The sequence below is a fragment of the Rhyacophila brunnea genome, unplaced genomic scaffold (assembly GCF_057557595.1).
Source record: "Rhyacophila brunnea isolate RB1 unplaced genomic scaffold, BYU_Rbru_1.0 scaffold_13, whole genome shotgun sequence".
In the NCBI taxonomy this organism is placed as follows: Eukaryota; Metazoa; Arthropoda; class Insecta; order Trichoptera; family Rhyacophilidae; genus Rhyacophila; species Rhyacophila brunnea.
The window spans coordinates 26362163-26383334 of record NW_028232785.1 but is presented as its reverse complement, the minus strand read 5'-3'; the positions used below and the strand labels follow the sequence as shown (position 1 = coordinate 26383334).

At 35.0% G+C, this 21172-nt stretch overlaps 1 protein-coding gene across 1 annotated transcript; it reads right to left on the bottom strand.

The window, feature by feature from the left end:
* Nucleotides 1-14768: 14768 nt before the first annotated feature.
* On the bottom strand, nucleotides 14769-20055 carry LOC147077095 (uncharacterized). Its single transcript, XM_085940722.1, has 4 exons — nucleotides 19897-20055; nucleotides 18045-18135; nucleotides 17490-17608; nucleotides 14769-15082 (listed from the first exon to the last, which is right to left on the bottom strand). Exons 1-4 carry the CDS (start codon nucleotides 20033-20035, stop codon nucleotides 14904-14906), a joined length of 528 nt encoding a protein of 175 aa, XP_085796848.1. The 5' UTR covers nucleotides 20036-20055; the 3' UTR covers nucleotides 14769-14903.
* Nucleotides 20056-21172: the final 1117 nt, after the last annotated feature.

The following is a 21172-nucleotide window of genomic DNA, read 5'->3' as shown; positions in this document are numbered from 1 at the left end:
AGGAGTCTCAAGAATTTCTTCTGTACCCTCTCCACCATAAGGCCATACTTCAACTGATGCGGTGCCCAAACAATAGACCCACTCTCAAGTCTGCATCGAACTAAAGAATTAAATAAAGGTTTTAATACCGTAACATCTGAAAAGACCCGGGAAGTACGCATGACGAAGCCCAACATTTTAAGCGCTTTGTTACATTTCAGGGCTCGAAATGGACCAGAACGCACCGGAGCGCCGTTGCGGTACATTAAATCTCCAAAATTATTGCTCCGTCTCATGGAAAAATTATTTTGACCGTTTGAGCTAGATAAGCCATATTATAATAAACACTTATTTTTATAAAATATACTAACTATTTTACGACAACATCTTCTAGGCTACGCTTCTAGGCGCTGTTGTCTACTAAATTGGAGGAGCTTGTTAGTTTATAATGGAAATGTGGTTAAAAACGGGCGGAGCATGTTAGTTTACAGTTTAAACACGTAGCCAAAAAGATGTCGCACAATACGTTAATATTTTCGGAAAATTCTCAAGCGCTCCGGTTCGTAAAATTTTCCATTTCAAGCGCTGATATACGTGGCAGTACCATCTGTCGATAATCACACACCTATGTCTTCTCTCTGTCTCTTTCTCGTACGTTTATGTGTGTGTTCGCTAATTTTATTATTGTTCTTAGCCGGCTCTCACATCAAAGCAGATTGGTCAAAAACATCTGCTGTTGCAATCGACAAGTTGCATGTTTCTCGGGCTGCAAGTCGAAGACGCCATCACGCATACAAACACCTACAAATTGGTCATTCCTATACTGGCTTGCCGATCGCAGCATCCAAATATCTATACGTTTCGAAGGTACGTGCGACTGTCGCTAGGTAGATGTGCGCGGCTTCATATGCAACCCTGGGTCGACATTCTTGGAAGGTTTGATTTATGGCTGTGCGGTAGACGAGGCGAGTTTAGATGTAAGATCCGAATTAAGCTTTGAATACATTATCATCACGTTATGTGCTGTCACAGTAAGCTGCCGATACGCGAAAAAACTGTGTAATGTCGTTTTCCTTGGTATTTAAAATGTTATCAGACCGATGTTCCTATCCTGTAGTAAATTTTGAACCTTTAAACGAACATTGTGAGTTAGCAAATGAATAGAACACCAATGAGATCACCCCATGCGTATCGCGCTACATCGCCAACCGCATGACTCAATGAACGATTTTTATTAAGGGCGGACATGCTCAGCGTAGGTCAAAATGGAGCTTTTATTGCATTTTCAAAGCACGATCCTGGACATTCCTTAAACGTTGTAGATAATCTATTTTTATAATTTTGAAGCCTTATTATCCTATATATTTATTTTAAACATTTGATGACTGCATAAAGTATTTTTATTACATAAAATAGTATTCTTTTAAACCTCTCGCTCTAATGTTTTAGAATATAGTCATATTTCAGTACATGTATGTGCAAGGGGTATTAAGATTTTTTACATTTATTAATTTTTAAACGCATTTATAAAACCATTAGTATAATTTTTGTCAACATTATTATAGTGAAATATTTACGATAAAAAATTATATTGATAATCTCTGTGATCCCAAATTTGACAAGAATTGGGCATTTTATTATTCAAAAGATGAGCAAGATTAACACGTTTGAAGATAATTCTAAATATACTAATAATTATAAGCTATGTCTTTGACCATTCAAGTGTGATAAACATCCTATGAATAATGATTGCTTTATAATAATGTCCAGGATCATGCTTTGAAAATGCAATAAAAGCTACATTTTGACCTACGCTGAGCATGTCCCCTGTTAAACTGCTGAATGTTGTATAATCAATAGCCGCTCCATAGTTTCTGGATGATCGACTGGTTTATCCTGTGCTCTGTCCAATAAATACGAAGCACTCGGTGCCAACACATTACGAAGATATCCATCATTCAACAAAGTATCATTTTTGTGGCTATGAGATTTCTCGATTCTTCCATATTATGCTGGGGGGCAAGTTCTATATATCAGATGTCCTTGAATTTTTTTTATATATATACAGACACAAAATCTGTTAAACTAATTTTTGGCAGCAACAAACGCCATGATATATTTTTTTACTTGCACCAAACAGAAAAAAATAACGGTTCGAAGTTATTTGAAAGTAACGAACCAACACCTAAATGAGTCGCCGGAGAATCTGACACCAGTCTGCTTAGAGCGGAATGCAGAAACATTTGTCATAACTAAAATTTCCTTAGCAGAAAACACTATGCAGAAACATTGTCCTTAGTTAAGATCATTTCTATTGAAAATAATACCATATTTAAAAATTCTCTTTCCTATAGTTTAGGTAAATTATTTTATAATTGTTAAACGATGACAAAAATATGACAACTGCATTTTATAAATGCAATAACTATAAATACATATTAATATTTAATTATAATACTCTTATGTTTCCGTTATAAGTCATTATACGTGATTCCACAGGCACCGCAAGATATTTTTTTAACATGGTAACACTAGCGTCAAGTGTCATTCTTCACCTGGCATTTTGTATTTCTGCGGGCTGGCGTATAAAAGTAAAATAATATTCTGCAAGTACATGCCAAACGAATTAACACTATCAATATCCATATTGAGATACATTGTTAAATGAATTTGAGTGTATGGAATGTTTTATGAACATGTGAATTTATTTTGGCAGCAGCTGTCAGTGGCAAATGGTAATACAGAAGGGGGCGTGTTCATAACAAAAGTAGTCTATGGTTGAGGATTCCTTAACTCTATACTCAGGATTGTCTATAGTTAAGTAATGCTTTTCGGCGACTTATCCTTAGGATCGAAATCTTTGATTGTGCATGCCGCTCTTAGTTGAAAAAAGGGAATAACAATATTTATGAAAGAAAAATAAAAAAAAATTTTAAAAAATTCAACAGTGCAATTTATTTTTCGAAAAATCCTAAAATTGATTACAAATTTTCAATGTTATTTACAATTTTTTTTTAATTTAAAATACACACTATTTAAAATACAAGTTAATTAAGTAATTAATTTATTTTTTTTTGGTACAATTTCTACTCTTGTTAATTGATATTACAATTTTATTATTAGTAGGTACATAAAAAACAATACTTAAGAATGTAACATTCTTTTTATTGAACATACATAATTTGAAAACACTTCTGATAAATATATAACCAATAGAAAAAATCTTTTTTTTGGTTACAATAAAAAATACGTTGGAGTGATCCGTGATACTTTGATTTAAAATACAAAATCCGATTGCCAATAGTCACTCAAGATGCCTATAGCATTGTGGGCGCGAATCCAGAGAGACGCAGGTTTGATTTCTGCTGGTTGACGTATTTTTTAGAGCGTCGTAACAGGAGCACGGAACACTGGAGCAATGGGATTTTACCCGGACCACCGAAAACTTGTAGTGCTCCACTGCTCCGGATGTTTTTTTTTATTATTAAATTTTCGTCATAAAGTCCAATGAAAATAGTATATTTTGACACTTTGCAACAGTGTAATTATTTGAAATATGGCAACACTGCCGAGTGATAAATAATCTCACTTTTTTCAAAGAAGAGGCAAATAATGAAAGATGATTTGCTCTCGGCAATTTTGTTTAATAGAATTATTAATGAAAATGACGATTATTTTAAAACTACATATTTTTTTAACATTTTGTATAAGTACAAATAATACTTTTAAACTTTTTACCCGGAGCGGAGCTGGAGCAAGTATTAGGTCCTGGAGCGGAGCAACTCAAAAAACGGTCCGCTCCAACGCTCTATGGTATTTTTGTTCAAAAAAGATTTTTTCTATTGGTTATATAATTTGTCAGAAGTGTTTTCAAATTATGTATGTTCAATATTTAAAAAATACTAAATATACAGAGAGGTATTAATATTCATTCGGAAGAGAGGAGACGGGATGATTTTATAGTTAATTAAAATCTGTTACTATACAATACACTATCTTAAGTTAAAAAAAAACTTTTTAAAAACACGTTTCTTAAAATATAAACTTAATTAAAATGTCAATAAATACAAATCACCGATTGCCATGTCAATCAGACGCTTTATGGCTTCTGGATAAGACGACATTTGCAATTTGTATTTTTAGTTCAATTAAAACAAATAAGTATGATTGATAAAGTTTAGTGTGCACTATTTATGTCAGATCTCCACAGCCCACCTCCACTGATAAATAGTACAATGGTTAAAATAGATATAAACCATAAAACTGTTATATCATTACCCAGCTGTTAAAACCTCATATATGACAATTTTGTCAAAATGTCACAAGAATTAAAATAATATCATTTAATTGCATAGGTCCATGATTTACTAATATCGCGAGTGGAGAACTACAAGGTTCTAAGTGTTTGTTCTTGGCGAAACAAAAGTAACAATGAGGCAGCTAAGAATAGTATTTCATTATTGGGTTTGTTTTTTCAAGGACGAACACTTAGAACCTTGTAGTATTAGGCTCGCGATATGTCTGATTTTAAAAAGACCGTAATAAATTCAATGCATTTCTTTCTATATATTCTTTTTTTAACACTACGACAGGAAATGGGGCCCAATGACGGTATTGTAGTGAAACAGTAGTGTAGTTAGTAATCAATAGAAGTAATCACATAAATATATTGTGACGTCACTGGGAATCAAACCCAGAGCCCCCGGATAAACGGTTAGTGCCTTACACGCTTGGCTACGAGGGCTGCCAAGTATGTAGTATTCCATGTGGAAGCTATTAAAAATCTCGATAATGACGAGCCCTTTACTACCAGTTATTTCGTTTACCTTCAATTTTGCTTGTAAAGCAGTTTTCTATCACTCTTGCAAAATGTTGATATTGTCACTTAGGAGGTTTTAACAGCTTAACAAATCGACCGTGTTTAGGAAAAAGGGCGTAACCCACACAGAACAAATTTTACAGGAGGCAAAAAACGTTTTTTGAATGATTTTTGTTTACTATTAATAAAAAATTAGGCATAGACATTGGGTGCATAATGATTGATGATTTGGTGTAATATCTTTTCAATCTACTAATAATTAAAGTTATTACAGAAAATCATTAAAATTGAGATTAAATGCTTTTTTCCTTAAATTAAAACTTAATTAAAGCTTCATTAAAACCAGAATTTAGATAATAAATCGGCATTTGCGGCTTACTTCTCTTTTACAGAATGTGTATTTAGTTGTATACATTGTTAATATCTAATAAAAGCACTTTTGTAAAAATCGAGGGTTACGCCCTTTTTCCTAAACAAAGTCGAAATATATATTACAAAATTACAGAAATTCGTGCATTCTTTACGTATAGATGACTAGAATAATTATGCAATAAAGCAGTGATACCCAATCTGTAATTTGGGGACGCCAGGTAGCCTGCGAAGCTATCGAAAGACAGTAAAATTTCTGCATGAAGGAAGTTAAGTGATTTTAGATAGTAAAAATAGCCCTCGGCTCAGAAAAGGTTAGACATCGCTGGTGTATAAATAATTTTGCAGAATCGATACAATGCAGTTATAGATAAATATTCGCAGCTGTATAAGTACTAAGTTTTATTAAAATCAAATACAACAATGGCATAAGTGAAATAATGTATATACAAAATATCATATAGCATAATATAATATGCTACTTTGAGAGAATTTTTAATAATTCAATTCCATTGCGCCGGAAGGTACGTATTTAATCAAAAACATAAGTGCCTAATATAAACACTGTCGGCAATAGCGACCATATAAAATGTACAAATGAGCCCCCACACACCTTTATCGCACCGTGGTACTACTAATAAAAAAAAACATCTGTTAGGCGTGAAAAATAATTCTGAGCCCACGTGCGAAGCTTGGTACACAAGAATCTGCAATGCGAAATGACTTGCAAATGATTTTCAGCTTCACTTTGATATATTTAGGCTCTCTCTGTGTACAGAAGGTTTAATTTAAGTACGCAAAGCATAAATCATGGTGTTTTTTAATTTAAGTGTGGCTCTGGAAAATAAATCAGAGCAGACGTGTGAATCTTGCTACACAATAATCTGCAATGCGAAATGACTTTATTAATAACAATCGATTTAATAAAAAAAAATGTATTTGTAGTGTATTATATTTAGGCTCGGTCTATATTTAAAGCTACGCAAATCATTTTAAGATTATCATCGCGTAATAAGTACGCACTTACTTATTCAAAAAAACTAATTGTTATTCATTAATGATAAATTGACACGTGCGTCAAAATGACATTGTTTAAAAAAAGTAATATCTTGGTCGTGAATATGTCAAGGGTTACCAAATTAGTACTAAGTATAGATTTTAAAAACGACATAACATCAATTTTTTTTCTGATTCGCACCAAAATTGACATTTGTGTTCAGTATTGTTTGGCAAATCATCATGGAAAGATACAAAGTTGTACAGCGTATATAAATTGTTAAAATGCATTACAACAATAATGAATATATTCAAACTACGTTTCGGGCATTGCGTAAAGTTTACGGTCATAATAATCGACCTACAGAGCTTACTATTCGTAATTTAATTTAATTTATAAATTCCAATCAAAAACGTAAACGTACTACTGAAAATATAGATATTGCGATTCAAAGTGTGGATAAAAATCCAGAACAATCAATTATTACACGTCGTTCTCGAGAACTTGGACTTTCGTATGGCACTACATGGAATATTCTTCATAAAGATTTGCATTTGAAGGCGTATAATATACGATTAATACGAGAACTCAACTGAATTACCATTAGGTGCATCAAAATTTTGCTGATTTGGATTGTAGGACAACTTGAAACAGACTATTTCATGAAAAAATCATCTTCAGCGCTCATTTTTGGTTACATGGCTTCGTAAATAAGCACAATCGTCGCATTTCGAGTAATGAAAGTTAGACAGTTACCCCCGTTTCAGACGGGACACCGGTTTCGCGCTCGTATATAATAAGGAGGCCTTTGCATTCGAATAAAGGAGCCTTTGTATTATGTATATGAACGTCCAGAGCTAATGAGTCAACGCATAATTTCGTGATATAAATTAGAACATAAAACTGGCAGCGGTCATAAAAACATGTGTATCGGCGGCTTGAGAATGTAGCGGCCGACGGAAAAGTGTACCGGACACGCTTTGACTTATTAGCTCGGTGCGTTCATAAACATAATACAAAGGCCCTTTTATTCGAATACAAAGGTCTCCTTATTATATACGAGCGCGACACCGGTGTCCCGTCTGAAACGGGCTTTACTGTCAATGGAGAACGCTATAGAAACATGATTACAGATTTTTTCTGACACGAATTAGATCATTTTGATCTGGATGATATGTGGTTCTGACAAGATGGTGCAACATGCCATACAGCTCATAACACAACCAACTTATTGAGAGTTAATTTTAAAATACATATCTCTTATTCGATAACCCTTTATATGACACGCACAAAATCCTACTTAGCTACAAATTTACCAGTTATAAACACAATGATACCCTTACTGTCTAGTCTTTGGTCATTTTAAAGATATATACTATATATACATATTTTCTACATATATATAAGTATAGCGAATTGTCAGAATATATTATAATTAATAAAAACTATTACATATTAAAATTCTATTTATTTAATTATGTATTTATTAAAAAAAATCCACTGCCCATCCGTTAATGTTTCCATATTGCGAACCAGAAAGTGAGAGAGTTTTTTTTAATCAATGACATTAATATGGACGAAGCATCTGGAAAAAAAAATGACACTCACTGTTTTGTCGGGTCTGCCGAATGGCATAATCTGTTCTAACGCCATTACAATAAAGGTGATATTGCTATAAATTCCCGATGCTTTTTGTCGAGTCTGCCGAATGGTTCGGTCCGAACGGGTTCGCTCAAATGAATATTGACACTAGAAACACTGTTCTAACGCAATTACAATAAAGGTGATATTGCTATAAATTCCCGATGCGTGATATCGCATAATGGAAATTGCGTGACGTCCACCTATACATGTGCGAATGTCGCTATGCGCGAATTTACTTGCTAACTTCTGTATTGAGTGCGTTGTCCATTAATAATGTCATTGGATGTACTGAAATTTAATGATAATTCTCGTGTAAAAAACAAGTACATGCATACACAGTTTTAATATTGTACATACATAGATATAAGTTGTCACACGGTTTTCGGGTGAATCAGGCTTCGCTTCAGTTCATATTACTCTCTTTATTATTGCAGTTCAATCTTTTTGGTTATAACGTATTTATTACATGGATTAGTTGTTGACCATTCTCTAATATAGTGACTTTAAGGCATATTAGATATCTGACAATCAAGTCCAAGATCTGGGATATTAGGTATTGTGCAAACGTTTGATAATGTTCTGTAGGGATCGAAACCGGCAGACAGTGGCCATTTTAAAATAATTATTATTATTATTTATTATGAAAGGTTTTACATTATTTATTACGGGCTAAATTATTTTTAACTATGCTTAGAAATCAGTTCTATAAACGGTGGATTCTCGATTTAACGGAACGGTTTAAATTATTAAATTAAATTAAATTGTTTGATTTAAATATTTCGAACTTCCTTCGGTTATTACGATCAAAGATATAGCGAGATCTGGGATGTAACGAGGAAACATTCGTTGACATTTTAGTTTATGATTTTTTTCATACATTTATTCACTGTTATAACCAGGGAACTCAGAAATAATGAGAACTGAAATAAGATAAGCGACAGCAGGTAACTGACTCGAGTAAGGAAGAATCCGGGTTAAACTTACACACGTGTCAAGAATACGTTGTACGTCGAATACTGAAAACTGCTCTCGGTTTATGCATATACGCTCATTTAATGTTGGTGTATTACACACACTATTGCACGTGAATAATGCGTGCTTAATTTTCGTAGGACACTCACAAATTCAAAAACCCTGCATCAACATGCGGCGTATTGAATATAGCCTATCGGTATTCTATTTATCTGTTCTGTGGTTATCGGATATACCAAGCTAAAATATGGTCAAAAATTTTCTTAAAACTGTTAATGTGTCATATTATTATAAAAGTATTATAAAATTTATATTAAATTATAAAAATATTAAGGGGGCGCGTGTTAAAACACTAAATATCCCGTTAAATAGAGGATCCACCGCGTTGTTATGGTACATAATAATTTTAATTAACATTATAAGCTAGGCATTTCGTGGAAGCATTTTTAATTGTTTAGTTTAAAAATATAATATTTATTATGTATTATTAAATATTAAACTATTTTAAAATTTGTTTGAGAGAAAGTGACGCATTGACAATTTATTTATATAACTATTATGTGGTATTAGAGCTTGCACAGATGGCGCGTCCTGAAATTTGTACGTATGCAGTTCACCGTATCCCACTTCACCGTGAAATGTTGTGTTGGAAATATATGGGCGTATATTAAAGACTGACCAACCTCTTTGGGGCGTATAGTACTGATACATAATTCATTTTCACGGTTCTTGTCGGTTTACACTTTACAGGAAGCCAGCAGCAAACAAATTTTAAAAAGAGCCGATATACGGGATTTTTGTTAGGTTAGATTAGAGAAGAACACGTGACCCCACGATGGCCTATTGCGTCGTGGGTCTGGCTCGTACACATATTGTTTATCAATTTGTGCATGAGTCAGAGTATGGACCTAATAGGCTGATCAAGTGGCTGACATCATCATTCTTGAATTTTGCCAAAATCGGCCATGAAAATTGCCGCGGTTCCCGCCAGGCTTCCTGTTAACAGACTTGTACCTAAGGAATTTAACGAAATAGTATAGTATACGGTCATCTCTTTCCGATAAGAAAGGCGAACTGTGGTACGGTGAAATGTAATACGTACAATGAATGGTCCCAGGGTGAGAGAGAAAGAGATAATTTCCGTATCATTCTACGACTTTTATACTTAAGAGCGTACTTCAGTGAAACAGCAAATAATTTTCAACAGTAGGTACGACAAAATTTCTCACTAGTCGCCAATCGGAGTCCAACACTCGAGGTGTCCGGAGGTCGATTTATTTTGTCATGGCGTCGGATGAAAATATTCTTAAATCGTATTAAGATGACTAAAAAACTTTACATATGTACTTGAAAAAGAAACATGTCAATGAATATAATATTATAATCAGTAATATAACAATAAACATAACATTAAATGGACGCATGTTGGATTTTTATGACAAAAGTATATTTCGTTCGGCACGCGTCATTTGCACATTCCGCGCATCGCCTAGCCACGATCTTTTTAGACCATGCCTCAACTGAAGTATAGCCTTAAGCGGAAATAAATCGTTTATTTTTGTAGTCTTGACAAAGTGTAACAACTGAAATAGCAATCGAATAAAAAAACACCCGTAGAATTTATTGGAAATTTATTCGCCTGATCTCCATTTTTCATCGTCTCGTAATTGTGTCAATTTAATCATCCTGCGTAGATTTCTACGTGTTTCGTAAAATTTTCAATATTCTATTACGATTGTAAAATGGTCACTTTTTCTCAAATATTTTTTTTTGTTCGATATATCTAGTTAATTCTGTGTTCATTTTGTATTGGGTCTAGTTCTACTATGATAGAGGTGCATATATATGAGATTATTTTTGGAGATACTTAGGTAACTAATATATATATATATCAGTGGCGAAGGGTGGAGGTAGGCTGTTAAGATTCGCTCTAAATGTTGCACACTGAATCGTACGTATTTGTTTTCATTCAAATAAGACTACAATTATTTAATAGATGGTGTTGGCTAGTTTTAAAAATCAATTGAACTCTTCGAAACCAAACCATTATAGATAATAGTCAAAAAATACTCATCCATCTATAAAATATCCAAAATTATGCAATTAAATCATAGATAAATTTGAATATTTTTTATCGGTTTAATGAATTAAAAAAAATATGTGTAGGTACTATGTATTCTTTATCTAACGACAACAAATAAGTACACCTGAAAAAGTGTGCACAATTTTGTCAGATCGCACCAAAAATACCAAAACTATTACGGTTTGGTTAAGGTAGGGTTTAATTGATTTATAAAAACTAACCAACACCATCTGTAAATTGTAGTCTTAGTTAAATAAAAACAAATACGTATGACTGACAAAGTTTAATGTGCACTATTAATGGCGGATCGTCACAGCCTACCTCCACTCTTCGCTACTGATATATATATGTAATATGTTTTATACAACATATATAATATTTAACACAACATAAAAAATAAATCACACAATTTTAGAACACAAGTCAAATCATTAAATAAAAATCAGGCATGAAATGCATTCGGAGACAAAGCCAAAAATAAATTAAAAAACAAAAAAAAAAACACAAAAACTTTTGAATTTCTTATTAATAATTATCTAAGGACAAACGCTTATACTTTGATCTACAAATGCATGACGTTGCCTAATTTGTATATCTGTTACGCCGAATGTGCGAAATTGACTATTACATGAAATGGGCAAAATTGCAAACGTTGCCTTGAATTAGGTAAATTATCTGCCGAGTGCGTGAATTCGGCAGGGTATGGAATTCTTAAACTGTCAACATGACAGTAGAAAAAGTAAATTTAATACGGGTGGTTTTATTAGTTATAGTTGGACATAATATAATATTATTATTATTAGGTTAGGTTAGGTTAGGTTTTGTAATTCTGAATTCAACCGAATGTCCATTTTGAGGTTAGCTAACGAGTGTCAACAAACTATCAAATCATACTATCACAAACAAACAATCGACCATTGCACGATTGATATTCAAGCACGAATCAAATCGCGAAAATGCCTTTTAATAAAATTCTTCCGTTATCATATTATAGTTCTAGATTTTTTTTGGGCATAGTAAATGGATATGAACGTCATTGTAGTTATTGATTGGTATATTTTTATATAATCAATGACATTTGACACATTTGGTTAGTTTGATTAGTTGAAAAAAAAACCACTGGAGCGCGACCATCTATTTTGACCAATGCATGATCATTCGACACATTTGGTTTAGTTGCAAAAAACATCACCGTAGCGCTACTATCTAATTTGCGCAATGCATGAACTAGGCAGAAAAATTACTGCCGAATTCACGCACTCAGCAGATATTTTGCCTAATTCATGAATAAGGCAACGGGCTTGCATTTTTCATGATTTAGGCAAAATTTTTTCCATTTCATGTAATAGTCAATTTCGCACATTCGGCGTAACATATCTATCACTCCTCTATGTAAAGATTAATTATTGACGTCAATAAAAGACGATTTGAGGACAGTTTACGAATATGAGGACAACTTAAAGAATAATTTGAGGCCTTTTAAAGATAGTAATGTTTTAGTATCCGTATTGTACATAGATATACTATCAATTATGCTCTTTGCTACGTTAGTGAGTAAGTGAATGATATTTACACAAGAAGGTATAGTTTCGATTGCTACAATATATTATTATAATGTTCGATCATTGACAGAAAAGATCCAAAAGTGCATGTTGGTTATTATAATAACAACATCGAAATAGTTGAGAGTATGCGAAGTGATATGTGTCGAAGGGGTTGTAAAATTGCAAATGGCTGGACGTGTTGCTTGACAAATCGATTGAATTATCTGTAAGTGAAAACCACGAACATTTTACAATGATCTCACACGTGAAAGGGTATGTCGCAAGGATGGAAAATAGTCAACGACTAAAAATGAATCTTGCGACACTAGACGGCAGTGGAGATGTTAAGACAGCCAAAACTAATATTAGGTTATGGTGTCAATGTTGCTTGTTGCAACATTCAACTCGATGCGGAGTGTCTGGGACTCACAATTGTACGCGGTCAAAACCAAATGCCGCCTATTCGACGCTTGCATTCTGACAGTGATGCTTTACGATAGCGAATCATGGCACCTTACGAAGGCTCAGAGCGACCGTATACTGAGCTTCGAAAACAGATGTTTGCGACGGATACTGGGTGTGCTGTGGTATGACTTTAGGAGCAACGAGGAGATAAGAGAACACACCAAGCAGCCTCTCATCACGCTGAGAGTGAAGAAGCGACGTTGGACCTGGCTCGGCCACGTGGTGCGGATGCCAGAAGAGAATTTCAACTGGCTTGCCTGTTCTTCAAGCCAACCGGATTCCGGCATCCTGGAAGGCCGCTAATACTATCTATAGTGTATACGGCAGAGCTACGGGACGCTGGTTTGACCAGGTACGATGCAAGAAGACTGGCGAGCAACAGGGATTCATGGAGGCGTCTCATGGTGTCCATATGCTCCAACTAAGGGGCGGATGATAAAAAAACATTCGATCGAGTTAGGGGAGGCTTTAATCCATCTATCGGCTCTTCCTTCGTAAATATCGTTCACTCACAGACACTAAAAACAGATCAAACAAAAAACATACCGAAGTTTTAAATAACTAGTCACTCGTTATAATTTTACATGTTACCTGTTTCACACTTCAAACCTGTCGTGTGGAATTATTACATCCAAACGCAAATTGAATCGACTCGGCGAAAGCCAAGTTTTGTTATATATATTCCAGGAATTATTGCATTTCATAGTGTAGCTTTTATTGTGGACACAACCCGATATATATTAAGTAAAACCTTGTAATGGGTTTATTTAGATTGTATATACATAACATTGTTTTGACACTTATATCTGACACTTGTATATGAATTGAAATATAGTAGAACCTCAATATAACGGACTAATGCGGGTGAGAGGGTTTCCATTAAAGCCGAAAGTCCGTTATATAAAAACATAAACAAAATCCTGTGTATTCGTCTTCGGATGATAATAATTATATCCAGACACGTGATTATCACATTGTTTATAAGCGGTGACATTTGGATTTAAACAATATGTATAACATTAAGAGCATACTTCAGTGAAACGGCAAATAATTTTCAGCAATAGGTAGGACGTAATTTCGCAAGAGTTGCCAATCGGAGAGCAATAGTTGACCTGTGACCACGTCAATTCGTTTTGTGATGGCGTCGGAGGAATTAATTCTTAAATCATGTAAAGATGATTAAAAAAACTTACATATTTACTCGAAAAACAAAACATGTCAATGAATATATTATTATTATTATTACTTAAATAACAATAAACATAACATTAAATGGACGCATGTTGAATTTTTATGACTAATTATGTTTTGTTCGTCAAGCGTCGTTTGCACAATCTGCGCGTCGCATAGTCATGATCGTTTTAGACCATGCCTGTATAGCCTTAACGAGTGTATTTAATAATTCTCACATTTGACCGGATATTTTCCATTATATCGAGGTTCTACTGTATAAATAAATAGAAAACACTTCCAAATCATATATTTTAGATCAGTACTCACAGTGACACCAGCAAAGGCAGAAATCAAAGAATTGCCAATGGCGAACAAAAGTTGTAATGGACTAGCGCAAAAGTTTTTAAAGTTTTTCGGTTTACGGTGCCCTGAAAAAAGTACCAATTAATGGGACAAGAGAGCCTGTTACTCACAACACTGCTTCAAAAATCTTGACAGTATTTCCGTACCATAATGTTGCCAAAAATACTAATACATAAATGTAATGTAAACACTGACAAAGACCTTTACAAAAACCGAATATGAATTTGAGTCAGGAAGCAGATTTCAAGTCAAATATATCTAAAAACAGATATATTATAGTAATATATATATATGAAAGAAATGTCATATAGCAATGCCGGATGCCGGAATGATAGTAACATGCAATGAATAAGTGTCAGACAGAAGTGTCGCAAGAATATTACATTCACATATCCCTAATATTCAAGTATACAGTGCAATCACACTGTAGACAAAAATTAACAGTGACGATTCACTGTCCTCTCTCTCTCACACGTTGACGGAAGAGCTTCACTTTCACATCTTGTTGCGGTTGTGATGCTGTCTTCTGTGCCGCGCGTGGTGTCCCAGCTGCCGGAGAAGGAGCGAGTTCTCGTCGTCGGGATCGTTGGAACCGGAGCTGATCATGCCGGCACCATTGTTGCCCCAGAGGTTAACCTTCCCGGGCAGGTAGAGAAGGCCGCACAATGTGAACGCTGTAACATTCAAGAGGGAGATGATACGAGGGTGGGTCAATAAGTCCTTAGAAAAGCCGACAGGTGGCGCGACTAGTACTGTAAGCGGTTTGTTTTCATGCAGCGGCACTACCGATTCAGTATGCTGCGAAGTTTCAATCAGATTGGTCGGGTTGTTGTGTGTTTCTCGTACATTTAAAAAAAAAATTTGCTTGTGGAAAATGGAAAAATGGAAAATGGAGAAAATTGAGTTTAGAGCTGTTATTAAACATTTTAATATAAAAGGGTTAACAGCAAAGGAAATAAAAAATGAGTTGGATTTAGTTCACGGCATATCTGCTCCTTCACTTGCAACTATTTATAACTGGTTAAATGAATTTAAACGTGGTCGTACATCAACAAAGGATGAACCACGCTCAGGACGTCCTGTAGAGGTGACTGCACCAGAAATGATCAATAAAATCCACGATATGGTGTTAAGTGACCGAAGATTAAAGTTGAGTGAGATAATTGAGGTTACAGGGATCTCAAAAGGTAGCGTCATTTCTATTTAACATGACAAATGGGCATGAAAAATATTTCTGCAAGATGGGTGCCGCGTTTGCTCACAGTCGACAATAAACGCGATAGGTTGGTGGCCTCTAAAGCCCTGTTGTCGCTCATGCATCGTAATCCGGATGAATTTTTTTGTCGCTTTGTGACTGTAGATGAAACATGGATACACCACTATACTCCCGAGACGAAAGAACAGTCAAAGCAGTGGATTGCAAAGGCAAACCATGTCCAAAGAAGGCGAAAACCGTAAAATCAGCTGATAAGGTTATGGCTACTGTATTTTGGGATGCACGTGAAATTATTTTCGTTGACTATTTGGAAAAAGGAAAAACAATAACAGGGGATTATTATGCATCTTTATTGGAACAGCTAAAAAACAAAATTGAAGAAAAACGGCCTCATTTAAACAGGAAAAAAATCCTCTTTCATCAGGACAATGCCCGTGTTCACACATGTTTACGATCAATGGCTAAAATTGAAGAATTAAAGTTCGAATTGGTCGACCACCCACCGTATTCGCCAGATTTAGCCCCCAGTGACTTTTTCCTTTTCCCAAACTTAAAAAAATGGCTAAGTGGACAACGTTTTTTTTCAAATGAAGAAGTCATCGATCGGACAAATGCTTATTTTGAGGACCTTCCGAAAACTTATTTTTCTGACGGTTTAAAAAAAATTGAGAAACGTCTTACCAAGTGTATTGAGCTCCAAGAAGATTATGTTGAGAAATAAAAAAAAAATACAAAAATAAAAACTGTTTTAATGCTTTTTTCTAAGGAATTATTGACCCACCCTCGTATTAAAAATCACATGACAATATGTATATCGTCTATGTAAGTTCAATACTGCGTATGAGCCAATATGTTCAAAATACGTATTTTTGGCGCTCTCGGTTAAACGGTACAAGCCGCATTGATTGGTACATTCAAATTTTGAAATTGAACAATAGGCTACTAGCACTCGGTTAAAATCAATACTGCTCATGAATTATCCATACTAAAGAAGCAAGCAAGACCGCGTATATCCCTAGATCCAATACAGCAGACGAGGGGAGAGTTGCGGCAATACCGCGTAAGGTCCAACTGATTTACAAAATAATCCTATGGCAATATATGGCCACAGACGCATACGATAGTAAAATTATATTTTCTAATATAAAACAGGAAGACACAATAAACTGCATTTAAATTTGTTTGTTATCTTTTTTATTGACGAAATTACAAGGTTCTTTGTCACTCCTGAACATTTTGACAAATGGTTCTTCCACGGTATTGAACTTACATAGACAATATATTCTTTATAACACTACAATGACAATAGTGTATTTAGTAATAGAAGTGAAACAATCGCAACCTTTGAGAAATCACATAAATACATTGTGACCTCACCGGGATCGAGCCCAGAGCTCCCGGATGAAAGTCCACCACCTTATGCACTGCACCACGAGAGTCATCATAAATTATTTTATTATTAAACAAACAATTTCATTCATGAGATTTAAGAATTTATTCAACAAATTTTATAAAATGAAAACATTATATAATTCGAAAACACCTCAGAAACATACCTATTAGAAAGAGTTTTGAAAAAATAATGGTGCTGGGCGGTACTCCACCAGTTTCGGTAATATTAACGAAATTCAATAAACATTTATGGGGCCAGGCGGGAGAGTTTTGAGAAGTGCTTCAGTTGCATGACTATTAGTCAATTTCATCGTAATTAGAGTGCAGGTGGCTAAATTGGTAAAGTAAATTCACCGGAATCCGATGAATTTTTGCGTGTGCGACCGGGCTAAATGTGTTGTTTAAATCAGCGCGAATTGCTTTAAAACAAAGCCCTACCGAATAAATTTAATGTGCATCGATGAATAGCTTACCGTTCAAGACGCAGGGGAATATGACGTAGAAATTTAATGTCGTAGAGCGGAAGTACAGAGCCTCGCTGCAGTACAAGATGATGGTCAGGGCCAGAGCCCAATACCCGAGGGAGACCACACTGGAAAAATAGAGTAAGAAGAAATTTGGATCATAAGAGATGAAAAATAATACCGTGTCTGGTAAATGATACGTATGCATTTCACAGTGAGCTGTTATACCCGAAACAGATGGCCGTATAGTATTTATATCAAATTCATGTCAAAATAAAACACTAATAAAGAATACGTAATAAAAACCATTGGAAAACAAACAAAGACAAAAGAAAATAGGTAGGTAAGTATTAGAAATACAATCAAATCATAGATAATAATTTATATTTATATGGAATTCTGAATGAATTAAAAGTATGTTCGCAAGTAAATGCTTGTAAGTGTCAAGTCGTACAGCATTACAGTGGCGAAGGGTGGAGGTAGGCCCTTAAGATCCCACATAAATAGTGCACACTAAACTTTATCAGTCATACGTATTTGTTTTCCATTAAAACGGATACTTACGGTCTATAGTGAATGTACAAAGTGCAGTGAATCAGCGCCAACGCTTTCAAGATGGAGTACATTCCGAGCATTCTGGAGACAGTGAAGTCATCTGGAATATGGACGAGAAGAAATAAAGAAAATTGCTATTATAGACATATTTATTTTAGAGGTGAAGAAGCTAGTGGGAATTGCTGAATACACTAATATGACGTGAGGAGGTCAGGGCCCAAACTGTTACGCCACGAGTGATGTTATGTGATATATATTGGTAAAAATGTCTCTCCCGATGGCTGGAGTCACGCTATCGGCAGCGTACGCTTACTGATCGAGAGGTACACACTTTACAACCATGAGCAATTTTATTTGTGACTCAAAAATGTGTAGATTTTCCATCACACACATTCCGACAGATTTGGCTAACTGACATTATTCTTGAAACATCATCTGTCTGAAAACATTTTAAATAACATTGCACGTGAACGTATATTGTGGCTTGAACGTATAGCGCCTGTTAGAAGATGTGCATACATTTACTGGCACCAATAGTGTGTAAAGTAAACTATTGTAATAATAACTGTTTAGAGGTAAAAGTGCCGACAGTCTTGCCAATCTCATTCTTCAAGAGTAAGCGAGACGCGATGTTATCATTTTATATTACTATTTCACTGGTAGTGAAAATTAGTAAATGTCGAAATTCTCTGCGTGGTTTAGTTTGTTTTTTCTCGGCTGGTTCGCAGCTATTGTTCTACTGTGCAGGAGCAAATATCTCATAAATTCCAAATGTCACATGACAATTCAGAAACTTTTTCTGAACTGTTTTGATCCATGCATGTAATCTTGCGACTTGCACGATAATACGTGTTTACACATGCATTTTCTTGTTATGGCCGCAATAATATGTAATGTCAGCAGTAAATCCATGCATGTGTAAACAGGGTATTACTGAAAGCTCACGTGATGTGATCATAATGTGTTTCTAGCATTATAATAATATATATATATATATGTAGTCAAATACACTGAAATAATTATTATTTAGAATGGCCGCGTGGCTTAAGAGTCGGCCTATAGTGTCGTGGGTCTCAGGTTTGAATCCTGGCTCTGGCAAGTACGTAAATTGTTTTTCAATTTGTGTATGAGTCAGAGTATGGACCTAATAGGTTGAGCAAGTGGCTGACATCCATTTCTTGTAAATACAAAATCTGTTAATGCAAGCTTCCACTCTCTGGAGGCCCATATGATCGTATTAGGATCAGACATGGTCAGAATGAAAATGAAATAATTAAAAAAAAACTGTAAAATAATTCAGTAACTCTCCGGTAAAGTTGTGTCATCCTGAAATCATAGGTTTCAGATAATACATAGTTTAAAAATGACATGCCAGTTCGAAAATTATGCGATACATCCTGTATGTAATAACCACTCTCAAAACAGTGTTATATACATACCAAATACGCGTGTAGTTTTATAGTTTTGACAGAAAATATGACGTAATTAGAGTGACGCCGAGCGAGAAAAAATTATGAAATAGGTTTCATGTAAGAACAGCGGAAAAAATAATGGTATACCAATAATTAAACGTATTCTACGTAATTCGTACGCAGTACGCCACTATAAAACGGTTGTTGTAGGGATTAAATAGTATTTATTGACTGGTATGTACAAAAAGGTGTCATTTGAACTAATTTACCAAAGACTCATGTTATTACAATGACACTCTTTTTCCGGAGAAGGGCACAATTGTCATTCATCATCATCATCAGGGGCGCGGCAACCCGGTGTGGATCCTGGCTCCTCCAACAGCTCCCTCCACCTGTCCCTATCCAATGACAATTATTGTCATTTAGTGGTCATTAAATCAAACACTTACCATCCATAAAATCGCTATCAGGGTCTCCTAAGAAAGATCTCCTCTCGATATAGGATCTTCCGGCTGTACCGAGGTCCATAAAAGCCACGAAAGCGATCCATCCTCGGAAGGCGTACAATAGTTTGTTCTGAACTGCCATTTTGGGTTAGAATTAATATTGTAACCTGTAAAAATACGAAATCAATTAATACATTAATAAATTGTAGACAATTTGACGCCTGTGTTGACCAAGTGACCAAAGTATCCACTGATGAGAGAACTCTGTGTCATGCTGAAGTGATTGAAGATGTTTCCCGAAGGTGTCTGAGGCCCTGATTTGAGTTACGGATGTTAGTCAATCGTTCAATGCAATGTTTCCGCGGTCTTGACTCATTCAAACGTACGCATATGAATTTTGAACCGACGGCAGTGGCGAAGGGTGGAGGTAGGCTGTTAAGATCCGACATAAATACTGCACACTAAACTTTGTCCATCAGACGTATTTGTTTTCATTGAACTAAGACTACAAATTGCAGATAGTGTTGGTTAGTTTTAAAATTCAATTAAACCCTGCGTAAAACAAGCCATAATAGATAATAATTAAAAAATATTTATCTATCTTTAAAATATTTAAAATTATGCCATTAAATCATACGGTTTGGTTAGGCAGGGTTTTATGAATTTAAAAAAAAACTGACCAACACCATCTGTTCAATTAATTCAACGACAACAAATAAGTATGACTGAAAAAGTTTGCACTATTATCGTTGGATCACCCATAGCATACCTAAACTATTATGGTTTGGTTTAGGCAGGGTTTAATTGAATTTAAAAAACTAAACAGCACCATCTGCAAATTATATTCTTAGTTCAATGGAAACAAATGACTGGCAACGTTTAGTGTGGACCATTTATGTCGGATTTTAACAACCTACCTCCACTTTTCGCCATTGACAGATGGCATGACATTTGACATGACTATTCTGGGTCACGCCCACGGTGGCCGCGCGGCATAAGCGTTGGACTATAAAGCCGTGGGTCCCAGGTTCGAATCCTGGGTCTGGCAAGTACACATATTGTTTTTCAATTTGTGTGTGTCAGGGTAAGGACCTAATAGGTTGAGCAAGTGGCTGACATCCATTTCTCGTAAAAAAAACAAAATCTGTCAATACAAACCTCCACTCTGTGGAGGCCCATATGATCCTATCAGGATCGGATATGGTCGGAAATTCTGGGTCCCAGGTTCGAATCCTGGGTCTGGCAAGTAATACATATTGTTTTTCAATTGTCAGAGTAT